Source organism: Piliocolobus tephrosceles, chromosome 19 (assembly GCF_002776525.5).
Source record: "Piliocolobus tephrosceles isolate RC106 chromosome 19, ASM277652v3, whole genome shotgun sequence".
In the NCBI taxonomy this organism is placed as follows: Eukaryota; Metazoa; Chordata; class Mammalia; order Primates; family Cercopithecidae; genus Piliocolobus; species Piliocolobus tephrosceles.
In genome coordinates, this window is record NC_045452.1 from 57,683,590 (window position 1) to 57,703,744 (window position 20,155).

General features: G+C 33.9%; 1 protein-coding gene across 6 annotated transcripts in view; it reads right to left on the reverse strand.

The window, feature by feature from the left end:
• NCAM2 (neural cell adhesion molecule 2) overlaps nt 1-20,155 on the reverse strand; it is a 506,280-nt gene that overhangs the window by 73,197 nt on the left and 412,928 nt on the right. For all 6 annotated transcript variants that reach the window (XM_023227524.3, XM_026446625.2, XM_026446624.2 and 3 more), the window contains one exon: nt 1,291-1,410. In XM_023227524.3, coding sequence (XP_023083292.2) covers nt 1,291-1,410 — 120 coding nt within the window. The remainder of the gene's footprint in view (nt 1-1,290; nt 1,411-20,155) is intronic.

A 20,155-nucleotide genomic window follows, 5' to 3' on the forward strand; every position in this document is an offset into this window, starting at 1 on the left:
ACATTGTTTTGAATAGAACAGGGTTCTACCAAAGTGCAATATGCCAAGAAAAACAAAGACCATGGACCGAAAAGGATTTCATATCTCTAAACCAGAATGACCTGTTATTTCTTCTCAGCAGGATACTGTCATTTCTTTTTTCTTTTCTTATTTTCTTTATTCTTTTTCTGAGGCAGGGTCTCACTCTGTCGCCCAGGCTGGAGTTTCACAGTGTGATCATGGCTCATTTCAGCCTTGACCTCCCCAGACTCGGGTGATCTTCTCACCTCTCACCTCAGCCTCCCAAGTAGCTGGGGACTACAAGTGTATACCATCACACCCAACTGATTTTTTTTTTAATTATTTTTTGTAGAGACAAGGTTTTACTGTGTTGCCCAGGCTGGTCTTGAGCTTCTTGGTTCAAGTGATCTGCCTGCCTCAGCCTTCCAAAATGCTGGGATTACAGGTGTAAGCCACCCTATCGGGCAGGTTATCTTAACCACTAGCAGTGGGCATGGAGAAAAGAAACTTACCAGACAGATTTTATGATTACCAACAAAGAGATACTCTGTAAGATAATATATTGTGGCCATTTTGACTGTCTTTATATGCGTGTGTGCATATATACATATATATACACACATATACATACACACACACACACACACACATATATATATATATATGTCAGGCAGTGTTATGCATAGATTTTTATAACAGTGGTTCGGTCGTATTTATCATGTTTTCTCACATTTAAAGTAATTTATTTAACAGAAAGGAAATGTTAAGTCTTTTAAAATTTAATCTTCACTTTATGTAAACTCAATTAACTTACTATTCCTCAAAACATGATAGTTACCAGAACAAGTCTTCTCCTGAAGTCACTGTTGTAATGAATTAACACAATGATTCCTTTTTTGACACTTAAAGCCCGTATAATTTGTGGAACAAGTCAATAGTCAGGCCTCCACAAAAGAACAAAATATTGAACATGTTACATAGACGTTTTTTTTCTCTCTCCCACAATATAGTCAGAAGACTACAACCCAATTAATCACTTTTGCAAGGAGGACAATTTCCCGGGAACAATTTTTGCTGTGTGTATTCTAGTGCACTCTTTTTTTGCCTCGCTCTAAAGCAGTTATTTTTATATTAACAAATCTGAGATGTCACTGTCTTCAAAAACCACTTCACCAAAGACACAATTCATGTCCCAAAAGTGTTGAAACATCTCCCTACATTTTAAAATCTATTACATTTGCAAGTAAAGTAAATGACAAAAGAGAATAAAAAATAGAGATGATTACTTACGGACTGGTAACGTTTGGAAGATTTCTATTTTACTGTAGTCTCCTTGTCCCTTTCCATTTACAGCTGCAACCCTGATTTCATAAGTTGTATTTGGTTCCAGGTTGCTCAAAACAACCATTGCTAGAAGAAAAAAAAAAAAATATATATATATATATATATATTTATAATTTGACAAATTTTAATAAGAAAAATGAATCAAACTATTAAAATTCTGAGTGAATAATTTCACTGAAATCTCTACATGAAATACCTAAGAAATAGAAAAGTCATATAAGAAGAAAATGATTTGTGAATAGTTCTCTTTTTCACCTCTATTTTAGCTTTCCAACCCATGCACTTTCAAAGAAAATTACCCACTTCATTTGTGATACATTCACAAAGTAGAAAGTTAAATCTTTTTAATATTCAAAACCCATGAATGATGTTAATGATGTTAAAATACATACATTCTGTATGTGTCTCAGGTAGAAGTACTCTACTGATTATTTCTATAGTATTTAATAGAATCATGGCATTTAATATGTAGATTGGTTTCCAATGTGAGGTGATTTAGTCATGTCAAACAAGTGTGACAAAGTTGAAACTACAGCAAAAATAGTTTATTCTACAATTTCAAATCAAATCAAATTGTTTTAATTCTAGCTTGAAGCATACTCATAACTTGTATTTTCACTCTGAGTTTCTTCTCATTTACAACTCTACCAGACCTGGATTCAATAAGACACTAAGGAAGAAGAATATGAAAAGCCATAGGGAAATAAAGGTTACTGGAAATATCTGGGTCATGTCAACCCTTGTTATTTGACCCTTGATAATTTTGGATGCAATTACCGATTTCAAAATATTACATCTTCATAAATTCACCTGATGGAGCTACTAGAATTTTATTGTTACCACTTTCTTTAACTGCTTTTGCTAAAGAAAGCGGAAACTTAGCGAGGGGATATAGCAATGTCTCGATGAAAATCAAAAGGAAGCTATGTTTGGTTTCCACAGTAACTCCAAGCCACATAATCAATTAATATTAGGAGATATAAAAGATTAAATCATAGGTAATTAGGATCATCTTTGCAGAACTATAGTTTTACATAAACCATGACCAGAAACGATATACATGCAATAATATTGTAATATAATTTATTAATGTTATTTCCAATAATTATAATTTACTAGATAACATATTCTTTGTATTTTATGAGGATACTTAATGGATTTGTTGTGATACTTCCTTTTGTTCTATTGTTTTCCTCAATATTTATAATCACGGTATTTATTTAGCATTTTGTTTGTTTTCTATAGAGATGGGGTCTCACTGTGTTACTCAGGCTGGTGTTGAACTCCTGGACTCAAGCAAACTGCCCACCTCAGCCTCTCAAAGTCTGGGATTTCAGGAGTGGGCCACTATGTCTGGCCTAGCATTTTGTATTGCAATCATTTAATCTATATTGAATTACTTATCACATTCTAGAAAAGAAAATAATACATTGTTGAATGCACTGTGTCCAAAATTAAAAGTAAAACAATATATAAAAATTACTTTATACCAGATAAATATTAATGGCAACAACACACATATCACACATTACTTAATGCTGTACAGATGTTCTAAAATCAACAACAAAATAAATTTCCAATTGGCAAAGTTTAGTTTTGTATTTCTCAATTTCTCAACCTTATAAGAAACTGAACTTGCTTTTTGGAGTGTACTGCCAAAAAGCAGTACTACGAGGTGCTACGAGGAGCTAGGAGGAGCTCTGTGTGCCCCGCTACCTCTGCCAAGGTAAGTATTTCCTTAGTTACATTGTATCAACTCAGAATGGAATTTCCCTGTTTCCTCAGAGGTGCTACGAGGAGCTCTGTGCGCCCCACTACCTCTGCCAAGGTAAGTATTTCCTTAGTTACATTGTATCAACTCAGAATGGAATTTCCCTGTTTCCTCACATGTTTGTTGAAGCCTCAGATTATAATACATTACTTCAGATTTAAGGGAGGCCATTTGGGAATAGATCGATCGGCATAGAAATCCAACCGATTAGAAGCTGCAAGGATAAATGGGGAAGCCAAGGCTTAAATGCAATGATTTCTCACAGGGTAATGACCTGCAAGCTTTTCAGGAAACCCAAACTCACTTGATAATTGGTAGTTAATGAGTATATAATTTAAGCCCCAGAAAAGTGTAGAGTTACACTGAAGAGAAGCTGAGTGCATAGATAGAGCTGTTTATATAGATTATGGAATGAGAAGAGGAAATTTAACAAAGGTTGCCAAAATGCTAATAAACTGGAATTTTACTGTCATTAAGATGAAAAGCCTCTGCTGAAAGTCAGCATAACATGAATTTGTTTTGATACTTCCTTTTGTTCCATTCTTTTCCTCAATGTTTACAATCAAGGCATTTATTTAGCATTTTACTTGTTTTTAATAGAGATGGGGTCTCACTATGTTGCTCAGGCTGGTGTTGAACTCCTTTAACAAGAGTTTAAAAATCACAATATTTTATTAATTTAATCAGATAATAAATGTTTTTAAACACAAAAGCAAAGGTGAACTAGGCTCGTATGTCCCCGTGCTATCCAGTCAAGCTTCATTAGGGTAAAGAGCACAATAGAACACAGACTGTGCCATAACATCACATTGACTGTCCAAAGGCCTAACATGTTTTGGAATAAGTCTCGAAGAATAAATGCCCTTTTATGAAACAGCCAACTTTGATATATGATATGCCTTTCCATATTTCTGTGATATCCTGGTGCAGCTGCAACACCATTTTAAGAGCTTTCGGTAGTTTGTGACTTGGCTGCGTTGGTGATGGCATCTGGTAATGCTTATATTCAATGGTATTTCTTAACACAAGGCAAAAGGAGAAGCAAAAGAATGTAAACATACACTCTTAATTGCAAGTAAAATACTACATAAATCATAAGCATAGAGATCATTATTCTAGATATGATTTCTTCATCTTTGTGTGGTTAAAAATTGGTAACAACAGAGCTACCAAAGTACCAGGGCAAATCTAATGTGAGAAAAGTTGAGGTTAAACAATAAAGACCATTCTCACCCCACATACCCCAGCAACAAAAAATCAAGTGCAGATCACACTTGAATTATCTGAGTATTTCAGGCAAAAGTTCTTTCTGGCTTGCATTGTCAGCAATCCCCTTCCGTTAACATTTCACAGGTGCTACGAGGAGCTCTGTGTGCCCCGCTACCTCTGCCAAGGTAAGTATTTCCTTAGTTACGTTGTATCAACTCAGAATGGAATTTCCCTGTTTCCTCACATGTTTCTGTTCTCAGAGTCAAGGCTTACCCATGTATTGACTGAGTTTCACATCACTTGGCAGAGGAAAGGAGCAAAGAGGTCACACTGATGGCTAAACTGTTATTACAGTCCTGGGCTAAAACATGCAAACTCAAAGTGGCCAAAGAGAGGTTTTATAGATAATCTTTAAAATTATAGGAAAGAGGCATAAAAAAAACCTATTGATGCAAGTTTTACAAAGTTTATATACATGAAGTCAGTTTGTTTTTGAATTCTGAATGCAGATTTTGATACAATAACCCTTATTATGAGGCGTATTAACACTGTGGGAACATGAAGATTATTGTGTGAAATAGAAAAACTCCATACATTGAGACTACATTAAAGTGAGAGGGAAAAGATTTGGAGGAGGCAAAGCCTGGATCTGTAATTTGACTTGCCTTTCTTAAATGAGAGGATATATACATCAAATCATCTGTAATTTACCGGCATTTTACCAAACATAGGGTTTCTGAACACCCAAGGTAGGGACTGAAAGCAAACTACCACTTGGAAAATGAAAGGCTGTGTACTCAATAATAGAGTTGTACCCCAAATTATGAAGTTAATGTAAGACTTTCTTTCCCTAAATCTGCATACACAAATAGAACAACAGAACCTTAAATTGCAGTGTGGGATGGGCTCTTGCCTTGTAATTTATCGGAAATTCAAACTCCAGAATTAGGAGAAAGCAGATCTAGATTACAAACAAGTAAAAGCTTTTAAGGACAAATGTATAAATTAAGGTACTTTAAACTATATTTACAGCATGATTTACAAATCTTAACACTGTTCTTCTGAAAATTATAAACAATCATGAATTTTTCTTTGGCATGGCAACAGAAATGAGTTCTCTATAGAATCTGGTTTCCTGCACTAATTTAATATTTCTACATCATTTATATATAATTGAATTTGAAAAATAACACGTTATCACCTGTCTATAAAGGCAAAAAAGACAAAAAAGTCAAGATACATTTAAAAAAAGTTTAACTAAAAAAAGGCAGAAAAAATATAAATCCCTTTCCATTTTTTATCAGTTTCGAAGTGATCACAGTAGAGAGAAAAATTCGAATTTGAAAGTTCATTCTCTTTTTATTAGAGAACCAGGCTTTATTAAAGGGAATTTAAAATAATTTTTAGTTCCTATCCTGTATTATCAATTCCTTCCCATTGGCTGTCAAGAGAAGCGGAGGCTATAGAATATTTACAACCCTTGCATCAATGACACCAACTAAATACATATTCGGTAACTAATTTAAAAATTTGAATACTAAATTTATTCATGTTCTCTTTCCATTCTCAAACCCTGGCTCTCTCCACGGGGTTTTTGTCCTATTCAGTGTAACCAAATACAGTCTCCCCAGATATAGAAGTGCTTTGTCACCTAACCCCAATGGAACTGTTCATATTGTCAAGTACCGTGCAACAATTCAGAGAGCTATGAGAAATTACAAAGCTAAGCAAGGGTAGAACTGATCATTCAAAATAACAGTTGGTGTTCATCTCTTCAGATAGGTCTGAAAACACAGGGAAGTCCCTCAAGTTTCTCAATTAAGACAGCTTTTGCTCCGTAAACAATTAAAAGAAGCCAAATCAGGACTATTTTTGAGAGAATTATCTGACTTACTTCTGCAGGAGTTAGCAACTGGCAAAATAAAAGTAAGTTTTTACTGTTTCTATATACATGCAGAATATTTTAATACTTTGACACTAGCTATACATATAAAAATGACTTCAGAGATAATTCCATTATTAATGAAATTGTCTCTAAGTTTCCTAAAGAAGCTTAGGTAGGTAATCATCTCAGTTCAATTATATTTTCATTTACTTCTGAAATTTACATTTGCATTTTTGCACAAATTATGTTGTGTTTGAAGTTATCATTACTTACATAATGTTAATAATATAATCGGCCGGGCGCGGTGGCTCAAGCCTGTAATCCCAGCACTTTGGGAGGCCGAGACGGGCGGATCACGAGGTCAGGAGATCGAGACCATCCTGGCTAACACGGTGAAACCCCGTCTCTACTAAGAATACAAAAAACTAGCCGGGCGAAGTGGTGGGCGCCTGTAGTCCCAGCTACTCGGGAGGCTGAGGCAGGAGAATGGCATAAACCCGGGAGGCGGAGCTTGCAGTGAGCTGAGATCCGGCCACTGCGCTCCAGCCTGGGCGACAGAACAAGACTCCGTCTCAAAAAAAAAAAAAAAAAATAATAATATAATCTTAGTTTTTTTAACAGTACTTTAAATATCTTATGAATCCATACTATAACCTGTATGCATAAACGTTTTGCTATAAATAACTTTTATGGATAGATTATTGGTAAAAAAAATTTATATGGATATATATTTTGATGAACAGTGGAAAGAAAAATTAATCTAATAATGATGCATCATTTGTCTAGGACTTTTATCAAAACAATAGGTTGATGGCATTATTTTAAGATTACAGTTCAGCACATCCACATTTTTATTATATATTTATTGTACTACCTATGTTATTTTCTATCATGAGTATAAGTTATACATAAAAATAAACAATTTAACAATTGGAGTTTAACTGCTGTGAGATTTTATACAGGAAGTACATATTACCCTTAAAATCAGATGGCTTCCTATTTAAATTGAAAAACTTTCCCTTATATAAAAACATTAATTTAAAAACATAAGTTTCATTTAACAAAATATATGTTTCATAAACAATTTATACTATTTTCATTTCAAATATAATACTTCTTAGTATATGTAAAATTATTTATTCAAGAAAAATTCAATTGATGTTTTTTCGAGATCCATTGAGTATGTAAAATATCATAAATGTCTAATTACTAAACATTTCCTTCTGTAGTCTAAATTCATAGGTTTTTATAAAATATTCATAAAATATCTTGATGATGGCAGATAACCAGAAAATTGTTTTTCACTCACAAAATTGCTAACTTCCCAAAATGTTCACATTGCCGAATTCTTTTTCTGCCACAAACTTTTTAATTATTTTTTTTTAGCAGGTGAACTGGGATGAGTTAAGGTTTTGTAATTAAATGCTCCTCTCTCTTCGGTGCTGACAGAAACTCTAACCTCCATTTTAGCTATTTAACCTCCTAAAAACATCTCTGTATAATTTTTCTCAGTTATTGATCATGCCCTCATTGTTATATTTGGCTATCATACTGTGAGAATCTTTTTATTAGAAGGATCTTGTGAGGACACATATCACATACCATAAATACTATCCTCAGCCCTCATCTAACCTACACATTTTAAATATAAAATAATAATTCAGTAGTTAGTTCCTGAATTAACATTTTAAACGATTATACCAAACGAAACAACACTTTTTTTTTTTTTTTTTTGAGACGGAGTCTCGCTCTGTCGCCCGGGCTGGAGTGCAGTGGCGCGATCTCAGCTCACTGCAAGCTCCGCCTCCCGGGTTCACGCCATTCTCCTGCCTCAGCCTCCGGAGTAGCTGGGACTACAGGCGCCTGCTAGTTTTTTGTATTTTTTAGTAGAGACGGGGTTTCACCGTGTTAGCCAGGATGGTCTCGATCTCCTGACCTCGTGATCCGCCCGTCTCGGCCTCCCAAAGTGCTGGGATTACAGGCTTGAGCCACCGCGCCCGGCCCTACAAAACACCACTTTTAAAGAAATTGACCCAATGAGGGCACTTGTTAAATCTATAGTAGTTACCTTTTATTACAAATGCACTCTACTCCTGTTGCTGAACATGGAAAACAAAGTTTACTTGTCCAAGTTAAAATTAGTTTTAGGGAAAAAAAATCTATTATTCAAGTCCAATCTGATCCTGTTTCATTTAATACCGGAACTAACAGAGTTTGGTTACATTCTCCATTTCCTAGACCAGCAAAGGGAGGCTCAGAAAGATAAACTAGTCACTAAGCATCAGAGTTTGGATTTGAACATGACTCTATCTTAAGCTAAAGCTTTGCATAACCCACAGCTTTATATTGACCTATTAATATAAAACTAGAGTACAGAGAGCACTTTGTAGTAAATGAAAATCCTCATAAACATGAATTATAAGGAAAATATATTATCTCCCAATAAAACATTAAATACAAATAAAAATAAAAATGATAAGAAAAATGATAATACTGTATATGCTTTTCTCCCAGCTTTATTGAGAGATAATTTAACGATAAAAATTGTATATATTTAAGGGGTTTAACTTGATGTTTTGATGCACGCATACATTCTGAAATAATCACCACAAATTCAAGCTAATTAAACATATCTATCAATTCTCATATTTACCAGTTTTTTTATATGTTTGCATGTGTACACTTAATATGTAGCCTCTTAGTACATTTCAATAAGTATTGTTAACTATAGTTACATTTCTTGTTAACTTAGCACATATCCATATGTATCATTAATATGGCATGGTTAATTATAGTCACAATGCACTACATTATATCTCTAGAATGCATTCATCTTGCATAACTGAAATTTTGTATCCCTTGACCAACATTTCTTCATTTCCCTCATCTCTCACTTCTGGCAAACACCATTTTACTCACTGCTTCTATGAGTATGATTTTTTAAATTCCACATATAAGTGAGATCATGCAGTAATTCTTATTTAAAGGCTGAATAATATGTCTATATACATATGTGTATATAATGTATATAAATGTATATACATGTATAAATAATATATAACAATGTACTATATTCTAATATATTAACAATATTATATATATTCTATATATAAACAATATTCTATATACATATGTACACATATGTATATAGAATATCAGAATATTATATGTGTAATAATATATTACAATATATATTATATATACACACACACACACATATGCCATATTTTCTTTAACCATTCATTCACAGATAGACATTAAGGTTGTTTCCATATCTTGGCTCTTGTGACTAATGCTACAAAGAACATAGACGTACACATTTCACTTGAGAATATATACTCAGAAATGGGATTGCTGAATTATGAAATTTCATACCATTTTCCCTAACAGTGTACAAGTGTTCCCTTTTCTCTACATGCTTGCCAACACTTAACTTTTCTCTCTTTGAAAAAAAAATCATGCCAACAGGTGTGAGTTGATATCTCAATGTGGTTTGATTTCATTTCTCTTATGATTAGTGATATTGAGCACCCCTTCATATACCTATTGGCCATGTGTATGTCTCCTTTTGGGAAAGAGCTATTCTGATCATTTGCTTATCTTTTAATTGTGTTATTTGGTTTCTTGCTAGTGAGTTGTATGAATTTTTCATACATTTGTGGAGATTCACCCCTTATCAGGTATATGGCTGACAAATATGATCTCCAATTTTATAGGTTTCCTTTCACTCTGTTGGTTGTTGCCTTTTATGTGCGGAAGCTTTTCATCTTGATGTAATCCCACTCGTTTATTTTTGCTTTTGTTGCCTATGCTTTGGGTGTCATATGCAAAATAATCATTGTGCAGACCAACAGCAAGAAACTTTTCCCCTATATTTCTGTCTTAGTTCATTCTGGCTGCTAAAACAGAATACCATACACTAGGAGGCTTATAAACAAGATAATTTTATTTGTCGCAGTTCTGGAGGTTGGGAAGTCCAAGGTCAAGGAGCTGGCAGGTTCAGTGCCTGGTGAGGGCCTGCTTCCTGTTTTATACATATCTCACTTGGTCCTCACATTGCAGAAGGGGCAAAGCAGCTCTCTGGGGTCTACCTAATAAAAGCACCAATTCCAAGGCTAAGAAGACTCCACTCCCATTGCTTTGAGTAGCCCTGTCCCCAAGCATGCTCAGTGCCTGAGTCCCACTCCTGCAGCAGTTCTCTGCCTAGGCCCAGTGGCTCTCCAGCCCTAGGGACTTGAGCCTGCAGCTCTGCTAAGAGGCCCTTCCCCCTGAAATCCACGTGGAGGCAGCCACGCTCCCAGGGACTGGGCACATCGTGCCCTGGTGGAGATAGTTCCACAGGAACATGACCAAAATTTGCTGCCTGTGATCTGTGAAGGGGCACCCACCACGTCCTACACAAGACCAGGCCCCAGTGGGGCCACACCTGGGACAATGAGAGGCAGTGCTGGCGTAACAGGAGCAGAGTCCACGAAGTGAGATGGCACTAGAAGATCCTGCAGGCACCTTCAAACCTTCCTCTGAAACTTCCTGTCCCTTAGGCACTTGAACCCTGATCCTGTGATGGGAGTGGCAGCTCTGATTATCTTTGTATCTGCTTCATGGACATTCCTCCGTTGTCTGGAAAAATAACTCCTAGCTTCGACTGAGATGGCTGATCTATGCTAATCAATCTCTATATCAAATGTCCTCCTGACCAAATCCTTAATGTTCTTTCCAAGTTTTTCTCATTTGTTACAGACGGATAGGGTAAAAATTTTCCAAACCTTTAAGTTCTGCATCCCTTTTGATTAATAATTCTATCTTTAAATCATTTATTTCTCCAGTCCTTTAACATAAGCAGTCAGGAAAAGTCAGACTGCTTCTTCAACATGATGTTTAGAAATTTCCAGGCAAATATCTGATTCCATCACACAAGTGTTCTACCTTACAAAAAACACTAAGATACTAACATAGTGCAGCTGAGTTCTTCGCCACTTTTTTTTTTTTTTTCCTTGAGAAGGAGTCTTCCTCTGTCCCCCAGGCTGGAGTGCAGTGGCATGATCTCGGTTGCCTGCAATCTCTGTCTCCTGGGTTCAAACAATTATCCTGCCTCAGCCTCCTGAGTAGCTGGGATTACAGGTGCAGACCAACAGCAAGCTGCCACCATGCCCAGCTAATTTTTGTATTTTCAGTAGAAACAAGGTTTCACCATATTGGGCAGGCTGGTCTCGAACTCCTGACCTCATGATCCACCCGCCTCGGCCTCCCAAAGTGCTGGGATTACAAGCGTGTGCCACCACGTCAGGCCTCTTTGCCATTTCTTAACAATGATGCCCTTTCCTGTATTGTCAAACAGACGTCATAATTTTTGTCTGAGACTTCATTAGAATGCTCTTTATTGTTTATATTTGTATCAACAGAATTCTGTTCAGGATTACTTAAGTATTCACAAAGAATATTGAGACTTTCTATGTAGTTCTCTTTTTTCCTTTGTGGGCCCTCATAAGAATTTCCCTTAATAGTCTGTTTGAGGCAATGCCAACGCTTTCTAGCATGTACTGCAAAACTCTTACAGCTTCTACCCATTATCCAATTCTAAACACTCTTCTACATTTTCAGGTATTTCTTAGATCAGCACCTCTACTTTCTGGTGTTTATGTGTTTCTGAGTTCTCATTAGACTAAAAACTGTAAATCCATGCTGATTATCCTCATGAATTGCTAGCACTATAAAATGGATACAATTCAGCATTTTCCTTATAGTTCACAGGAGCACATTATAATCACACTAAAAATACAGAGAAGAGAGATTCAGAATAAAGTCAATCAGATTCTCTGGTTAATTAGAGATTTGATTCTTAGGCCTCTTGTAGGAAAGATGCATGTACCAGCCACTTGTTACTATTGTTCGCTCTGGCCAGCATATTCTGTCTATGAAATCAATCCATTTATTTCATATATCCCATTCAACATTTCCAGTCAAATTTGCTAATACTTAAGAATGAACTGTTCTTGCTATATCATTTATGTTCTCTACTATGGAACATACATACCAAATCACACAGAAAGCCCAGAAGCCTTGTTAGAATGTGAACAAGATTTGAGATCAACGCACGAATTGCAACATTAGCCAGGTTTTTTTTTTCTTTTTAACATTTTTTCTATTATTTTCAAAGAAGTTTTAATATAATATTTGGAAGAAACTCATAATAATATTTAAAATTTGTCTTTGCTAAGTCATTCTTCTCTATAGTTAACCCAGATATCTCCATTAACGCTAATAAATCGCTTGTTAGTTTTCAATGAAATTTCAGCCATAAAAACCTACTAATCTTTGAAGATATTTGGAAATATTTATGTTTCTTTCTGTCCTTTGTTGTTGCTTAATAAAAATTTTTCATTTCCAAATTATTTATTCAAATATCTTAAATGAATTAATATGAGTGGTTTGCCAAGATTTTCACATCACTAAATATTTGTGACAAGAATTGTATTCCAAAATAATAATTCAAATATTTTAGGAAAATATTGCATTATATTTTTCTAATGCCATTTTGAAAGATTACATGTTATTCTGATATATAGCACTTTAAAACATGTTTTCTGGAGAAGTTAAATTATGCGGACAGTAATTCTATGAATAAACATTTCTATGAATAGTTTATTTTCTTATGAGCATGTCATAGAACCTGAAGATGCTTATTTGAATGATTCTATTGGATCTCCTCCTAAATTAAAAAGAAAAAGAAATCACTTGAACCTTGAATTTTAGAGCTCAAAAAATGAATATTTCTAAATTAAAGTTTCAGTGAATACAAATAATTGTAGGTATAAATGTAAAAATAATGAAATCATATTATTCCAATAACTTTTGATTTGGGATATCCTTGCTGTATTGAATCATCAAACAGGACAAATGAAACAATTTTTTTTTTTTTTTTTTTTTTTGCCAATAGGTTCCCTTTTAAAAGGACTCTGAATGGAAGAATACGTTAGAATTTGGGGAAGAAACCATGTGATCTTATTTGGCATACAAATTTATAATGGTAGATGTAAAAACACATATAATCTTCCCTTGTGAAATTCATTTGTATTTGGTAAAGCTTAATAAAATGCAAAGAAGAATAAATTAGTAGTCCTAATTGCTATCCTTAGGCAAATTTGTGATAATTTCCCTTTGTATCTAGAGAAGGAAAACATATATTAAGGCTATGAAAATGCAAATAATGGTACTAACCACCTGCTTAATGAGAAAGACAAGTGCAACCTGTTTCTGTTATATATTTCTTTTTCTATTTATTAAAAAATTTGAATACTTCATATCTGCTACAAAACCACAGAGCAGGTGTTTTCTCCTTAAAGCCCTGTTTTTTTAAAAGCCTGCCAGCATTTAGATGCTTGAGAAAGCTAACACTTATATTTAGCCAGACCTATTTGTATACCAAACATTCCGAAGCTATCTTGAATATGTTTTTTAACCTAGGATCACAAAGTTTAGTATTAATGAGATTAACTAATGCTGAAACTAACAAATGTAGGAAAGTTATTTAAAATAGTTTCAAAGTCTAATACACATTATTTTGAAAACAGTCATATATGAGTTGCATGACACGGGTTCATATTTATGACCTGTACCCATACATAAGTTGGGGATGTTAACACCTTAAAATTATATATCAAGCTCACCACAAACAGTAATAAAAGCAAATGGAGAAAATAGCTGCTGGAATGTGGGATTCAAATATATTGACTGAGTTTTTCTAATTAGATCAGTTGGCAGAATAAAACAAAATTCCAGTGGGTATACACAAACATACACATTCCATACATACAATTTAATATGAATTAGAGAAGAATTTTTTTGTTATTATATTCTCACTTCCTTGAACAGAACCTTGGCATACTGTAGGCTTTAGTTGTTTAATGCATGAAAAAGTTAACATCACTCTATAGTTCTGTAATTAGTATAGGAAAAGTATGATTTCTCTGTATGTGTCTATATATATTTAGAAAAGGGTAGGTGGTCAAATTTCTACAAAGTTAGATCAATTAATTTCCACAATATGTAACTAGAAATCCTAGGCATGGTAAATCATAACTTACCTTCATCATACTGTTTAAAAATTCAAAAAGAACATTCATAGGATGCTGAATTATTGTCATTGTAGACCTCTGTGTTTTAAGAATAAAAACACCATAACGAGAGAAAGAAACAAACAAAAACAAACAGACCCTAACTATAAACATCACCTTATATTCTAAGGACTAATTCAAGAATAATATAGGGGAAAATCAAATTTTAATATTTTGAGATCTAGTAAAGATAAGAATTTCAAAAATAGAACAAAATCATTTGTTTAATACAGAAAAAGAAGGAAAATGTATATAGAGTGATACAATGCACTAAGGATTCTTCATCTTTACTAAACATATGGCAGAAGGTAACTTACTTTTATAACCCCAGAATTTTGCTTCATGTGGTAAAGGAGAATTTGAGAAAGGTTCTTCCCTACTCAAAATGACCTCTTTTAATAATGTCAGTACTTGAAAATGACCTCTCCTATACTCCTTTGTAGAATTACTTATGATACTTTCAATAACATGCCATAACATTAAGAATAAAATGCAAAGTCTTCTCCATAGTCTGTAAGGCCCCATGGGACACTGGCTTGGCTATTTGTCTATTCTTACTTCATTTAATTCCTCTCTCTGATCATGACATTCCAGCCAGGATGCCCTTCATACTGACCTCTGCCAAGGCTAGGTTTCCCTAGGTATTTATGTGATCACGCCCTCACTTCATTCGGGGCTCTGCTTAAACATCACCTCCTCACAGACTCCTGCTGACTCCCCTTTACAAAATTAGTCCCCACTGCCACCACCATTTACACAGCATCTTGCTCTGCTTCATTTTTCTTCATACTTTATATCATTAACTGTTTTAAAATTAGAAATTTGGATATATTAAACATTACATATTAATGAATATAAATTGATATTTTTATCTATCAATGCATCTATAAATATATCTTCCCCCCCAAATGTAAAGTCCATGAAGACAAACAATGTATTACTTTCCTCAGTATGGAATCTCTAGCAATTCAAAATTCTAAAATCTCCCTAAGCATAGTAGGTGCTTTTCAATTTTTATTAAATTAAATGAATGAGCATATATCATTTCAATTAAGATGACCAAGTAGGAAGTCATTTGTGTTAGACTATGTATGTATATGTGTATATATATTATATATGTGTGTGTACATACATATATATGTGTGTGTATGCTCAGTTCACGTCTATAAATCAGAGGAGATAAATAACTTCCTGAAAATGACATAACATAAGAGATAAATTCACTAATAAACTACATCCTAAAATGAAAGAAAAGGAGCATTCTTTAAAGCTATTTGGAATCTGAGCATCACAAAATAGAGTAGGCAGGACAAATATTTGTAGAATTAAGTGAGAATCATTTGTCAAGAAAGAGAGTTGAAGATAAAGAATGTAGTATGAGTGGCCCAACCAATAGATGGGGAGAAAAGACAACACTCTCACGGGCCTTGAAACTTAAACCTGTATTTTCTGCTTTGTGTTTCTGTGTCACAATAAACTGTGGAGATGAAGACGTCTGGTGAGGTTTCCAAGTTGAAACAGCTTCATGAAGCACATTATTTTCTCTGTGATGTGAAATCTATCTTATTTTCCATTGACATGCCCAGGTTATCAGAATGGCACAGGCTTGTCCTGTCACCAAGGGGGACTCCCTTTTGTCTTTAATGTTAGATAACCCAGTAGAAGTAGCACATGTTACACAGTGGTTAAATGCTGCTTTTAATTTAAAGGGTGGGAGAAAGAAGTAGTAACAATTAGGATTGTGCTTTAGAGGAAGAGAAAGTACTATTTCAGTTTTTCTAAAATGTCTACTTATGTCTGCACGTAGAATAAAAGAAAATGTTGCAATACAATTTTTTTAAAATCTTGGTAAGTGGAATGAAGGTTTACTCATGTTCATTAAGAATTAGTATTGAAGAACAGCTAACTACATAACATTACTTCCCAGAAAAGCTTGTGGATTCTCTTTCTGCAAATTCCAAAGAAAGAATAAAACAATCAATGTGCTTAGATGGTTTAATTTGATTTGACCTGGACACGGTGATAATTTCTAGATGTTTGAAAATAGTAACTATTTAATTTTATTTGAATGTAAGCCAACTTAGTAATTATATAATCCACTCATTCATCTCAAATGATATGGAAGACTCAAACAGCCACATGAACCGTAAACAGACCCTCCAATGTGCAGTCAAGACAGAGAGGCGTGACTGATGTCATCTGCCTAACAAGTGAGCAGCTGGCAAAATCCCTATATGAGCAATAGTTACTACAGGGTACCAAAGGAAGAGAAAACTATTTCCACTAAAAATGCATCTCATGAATTCTCATATAGATGCTTGTAATATATTGGACCTTGCAGGATATATATATGTGAATACCTATGAATAACCTATGTATTCACATATATATATCCCTACTTCTTTCTCCCACCCTTTAAATTAAAAGCAGCATTTAACCACCATGTAACATGTGCAACTTCTACTGGGTTATCTAACATTAAAGACAAAAGGGAATCCCCTTTGCTGACAGGATATATATATATATATATATATATATATATATATATATATATATATATTTCATATATATATCTCATATATATCTCCTATATATATACTGTATATATATATCTACTGTGTATATATATATCTACTCTAGATATATATATTAAAATAGTATATATATACACACATACAAACATATAATAATATATACAAACATATAATAATATATATATAAAGTACTATCAATCATTTAATCAGATTATTTGAATTGTAATTTATATTATTTGATTAGATAAATTGAAAAGATTTTCTGGTGTATCTTTGTGTACCCAAATGATTGATCTTTCAAATACTCTGAAATGTGTGCATCCTTAAATAACATTGTTATGTGCAATGGAGGTTTTGCGAAAAGGCAAATCAGGCAGTGTATTAGTTTAAAAAATCAAAACAGTACATTAGTTTAAAAGATTAAAAGAAAGATGAACAGCTGCCAATACACAGAAAAAGAAAGAATACAAGATGGTAACAATAAAAAAAGTAATATTATCTCCATAATCTACACATAAAGTAAAAGCTATGAGAACCAGGATAGATAGTACCAGCCTCTGAAATCATATCTGATCATGCCAGTCTGCAGTGTGCATCACTCCCCACAGGATGTACTATTGAAAGAGAAGATTCGAATCTTCCTGATACGAGCATCTTAAGTCATTGAGTGGATAATGGAATGGTTCTATGGTCCTCCTTAACCTTTGAGGACATTTATATACTATAATAAAGAAAATATTCAATGTTTGTAGTAAGTAATTTTACTAATCAAAAAGTCAAATAATGTTTAATACAATAGTATATGCTGGCATAATTTCAAAAATTTTATAGTTATTATATTTAAATGTCTTCTAAGATGTGCTACCAATAAAATTCACTGTCAAAATATGCATGATAGCCCACAAGAATTCTTCACTGGGATTAGGGACTTAAAAGCTACATTCTAGCAAAGATCATATTTACACTGAATTTTAAATTTGCCAGAAGAGGGTATGTTTTAGCAGTCAGATGAGCTCTAATATTTTTTTTAAGTTTCTGGGAACTATGAATAGTTTCATTCTCCTCCTGTGGATTAAACTCCTATAAAACACTCATGAAATATTCATATTTGTTTTCTCACTACTCACAGATATTTTTCTTACATAAATTAATACCATTTATTTGTACTATTTGTTTGATTCATAAAATTATGCATGCACAGAAAAGCTCATTTATTTTATTGAAAAATTTAAAAAGCATTTGCATAGAAGTTCTTCTTAACATATAGCAGAGACCAGGCTGAGTACAGAATTATGTATGAATTTGTGTCTTCATCTTAAGATATGTGAGTAGGTTTCTAGCAGACAAGTAATTTTACCTAAAATTGTTATTTTGCTTAATGTTTTTCTTAGTTTAGTGCCGGTATACATTGATCTACATGGTTTAAATTCATTAAGAATATAATTACATACAACATCCTAATTTAGCTATGGTTCTCTTTATGGGTAAAATGAACACAGTCCAAGATATTCTTGTTTGAATTTTAACATACAGAAACCTTTCCACAACATGCAAATCAGAACAAATTTTCTTTCACTGAAAATATGGAATTAGTGTGGATTACTTTTCTTCTTTTTTGCAATTCATAAGTTTATTGCAATTTCCTTTAACATAGTCAGATGAATTTTATAGTCAATTTCTCCTTTACCATATGAAATATAGTAATTTAGAAATGATAGTCATTTTTTCTTTGGGCATTTATGTTGGAAATAGTGTAATCATAGAAAATATTCTAGTAGAAATTTTTTTTAAAGCACTGTAACTCATAAAGATTCTAAAATCTGTAGTAGTTTAAAGCTAAGATCAAATATTTATTTATTTATTTAACTTCAATTTCCAGGGTACATGTGCAGGTTTATTACATAGGTATATATGTGCCACGGTGGTTTGCTGCACCTATAGACCTGTCCTCTAAGTTCCCTCCTTTCGTACCCCCACCCTCAACAGGTCCTGGTGTGTGTCCCCTCCCTGTGTCCACATGTTCTCATTGTTCAACTCCCACTTATGAGTAAGAAATGTGGTGTTTGGTTTTCTGTTCCTGTGTTAGTTTGCTGAGAATGATGCCTTCCAGCTTCAACCATGTCCCCACAAAGGACATAATCTCATTCATTTTTGTGGCTGTATAGTCTTCCGTGGTGTTTATATACCGCGTTTTTTTAATCCAGTCTATCATTGATGGGCATTTGGGTTTGTTCTATGACTTTGCTATCATAAACAGTGCTGCAATAAACATATGTGTGCATGTGTCTTTATAGCAGAATAATTTATATTCCTTTGGGTATATGTGCAGTAATGGTATTGCTGGGTCAAATTATATTTCTGGTTCTAGATCTTTCAGGAATCTCCATACTGTCTTCCACGATGGTTGAACTAATTTACATTCCCATCAACAGTGTACAAGCATTCCTATTTCTCCACAGCCTCGCTAGCATCTATTGTTTCTTGACTTTTTAAATAATCAACAGTCTGACGGGTATGAGGTGGTATCTCATTATGGTTTTGATTTGCATTTCTCTAATAATCAGTGATGTTAAGCTTTTTTTCAAATGTTTGTTGTCCATGTAAATGTCTTCCTTTGGGAAGTGTCTGTTCATATTCTTTGCCCACTTTTTGATGAGGATGTTTTTCTTGTAAAGTTGTTTAAGTTCTTTGTAAATTATGGATATTAGACTTTTGTCAGATGGGTAAATTGCAAATGTTTTCTCCCACTCTGTAGGTTGCCTGTTCATTCTGATGATAGTTTCTTTTGCTGTGCAGAAACTCTAGTTTAGTTAGATCCCATTTGTCAAATTTGGCTTTTGTTGCAATTGCTTTTGGCTTTTCATCATGAAGTTTTTGCCCATCCCTGTGTCTTGAATTGCATTGTCTAGGTTTTCTTCTAGAGTTTTCATGGTTTTGGGTTTTAAATTTAAGTCTTTAATCCATCTTGAGGTAATTTTTGTATAAGGTGTAAGGAAGGGGTCCAGTTTCAGTTTTCTGCATATTGCTAGCCAGTTTTCCCAGTACCATTTATTGAAAAGAATATCTTTTCCCTGTTGCTTGTTTTTGTCAGGTTTGTAGAAGATCAAATGGTTGTAGACATGTGGTGTTATTTCTGAGGTCTCCGTTCTGTTCATTGGTCTATATGTCTGTATTTGTACCAAAAACATGCCCTTTTTGTTACTGTAGCCTTGTAGTATATATTGAAGTCAGGTGGTTTTATGCCTCCAGCTTTGTTCTTTTTGCTTAGGATTGTCTTGGCTATACTGGGTCTTCTTTG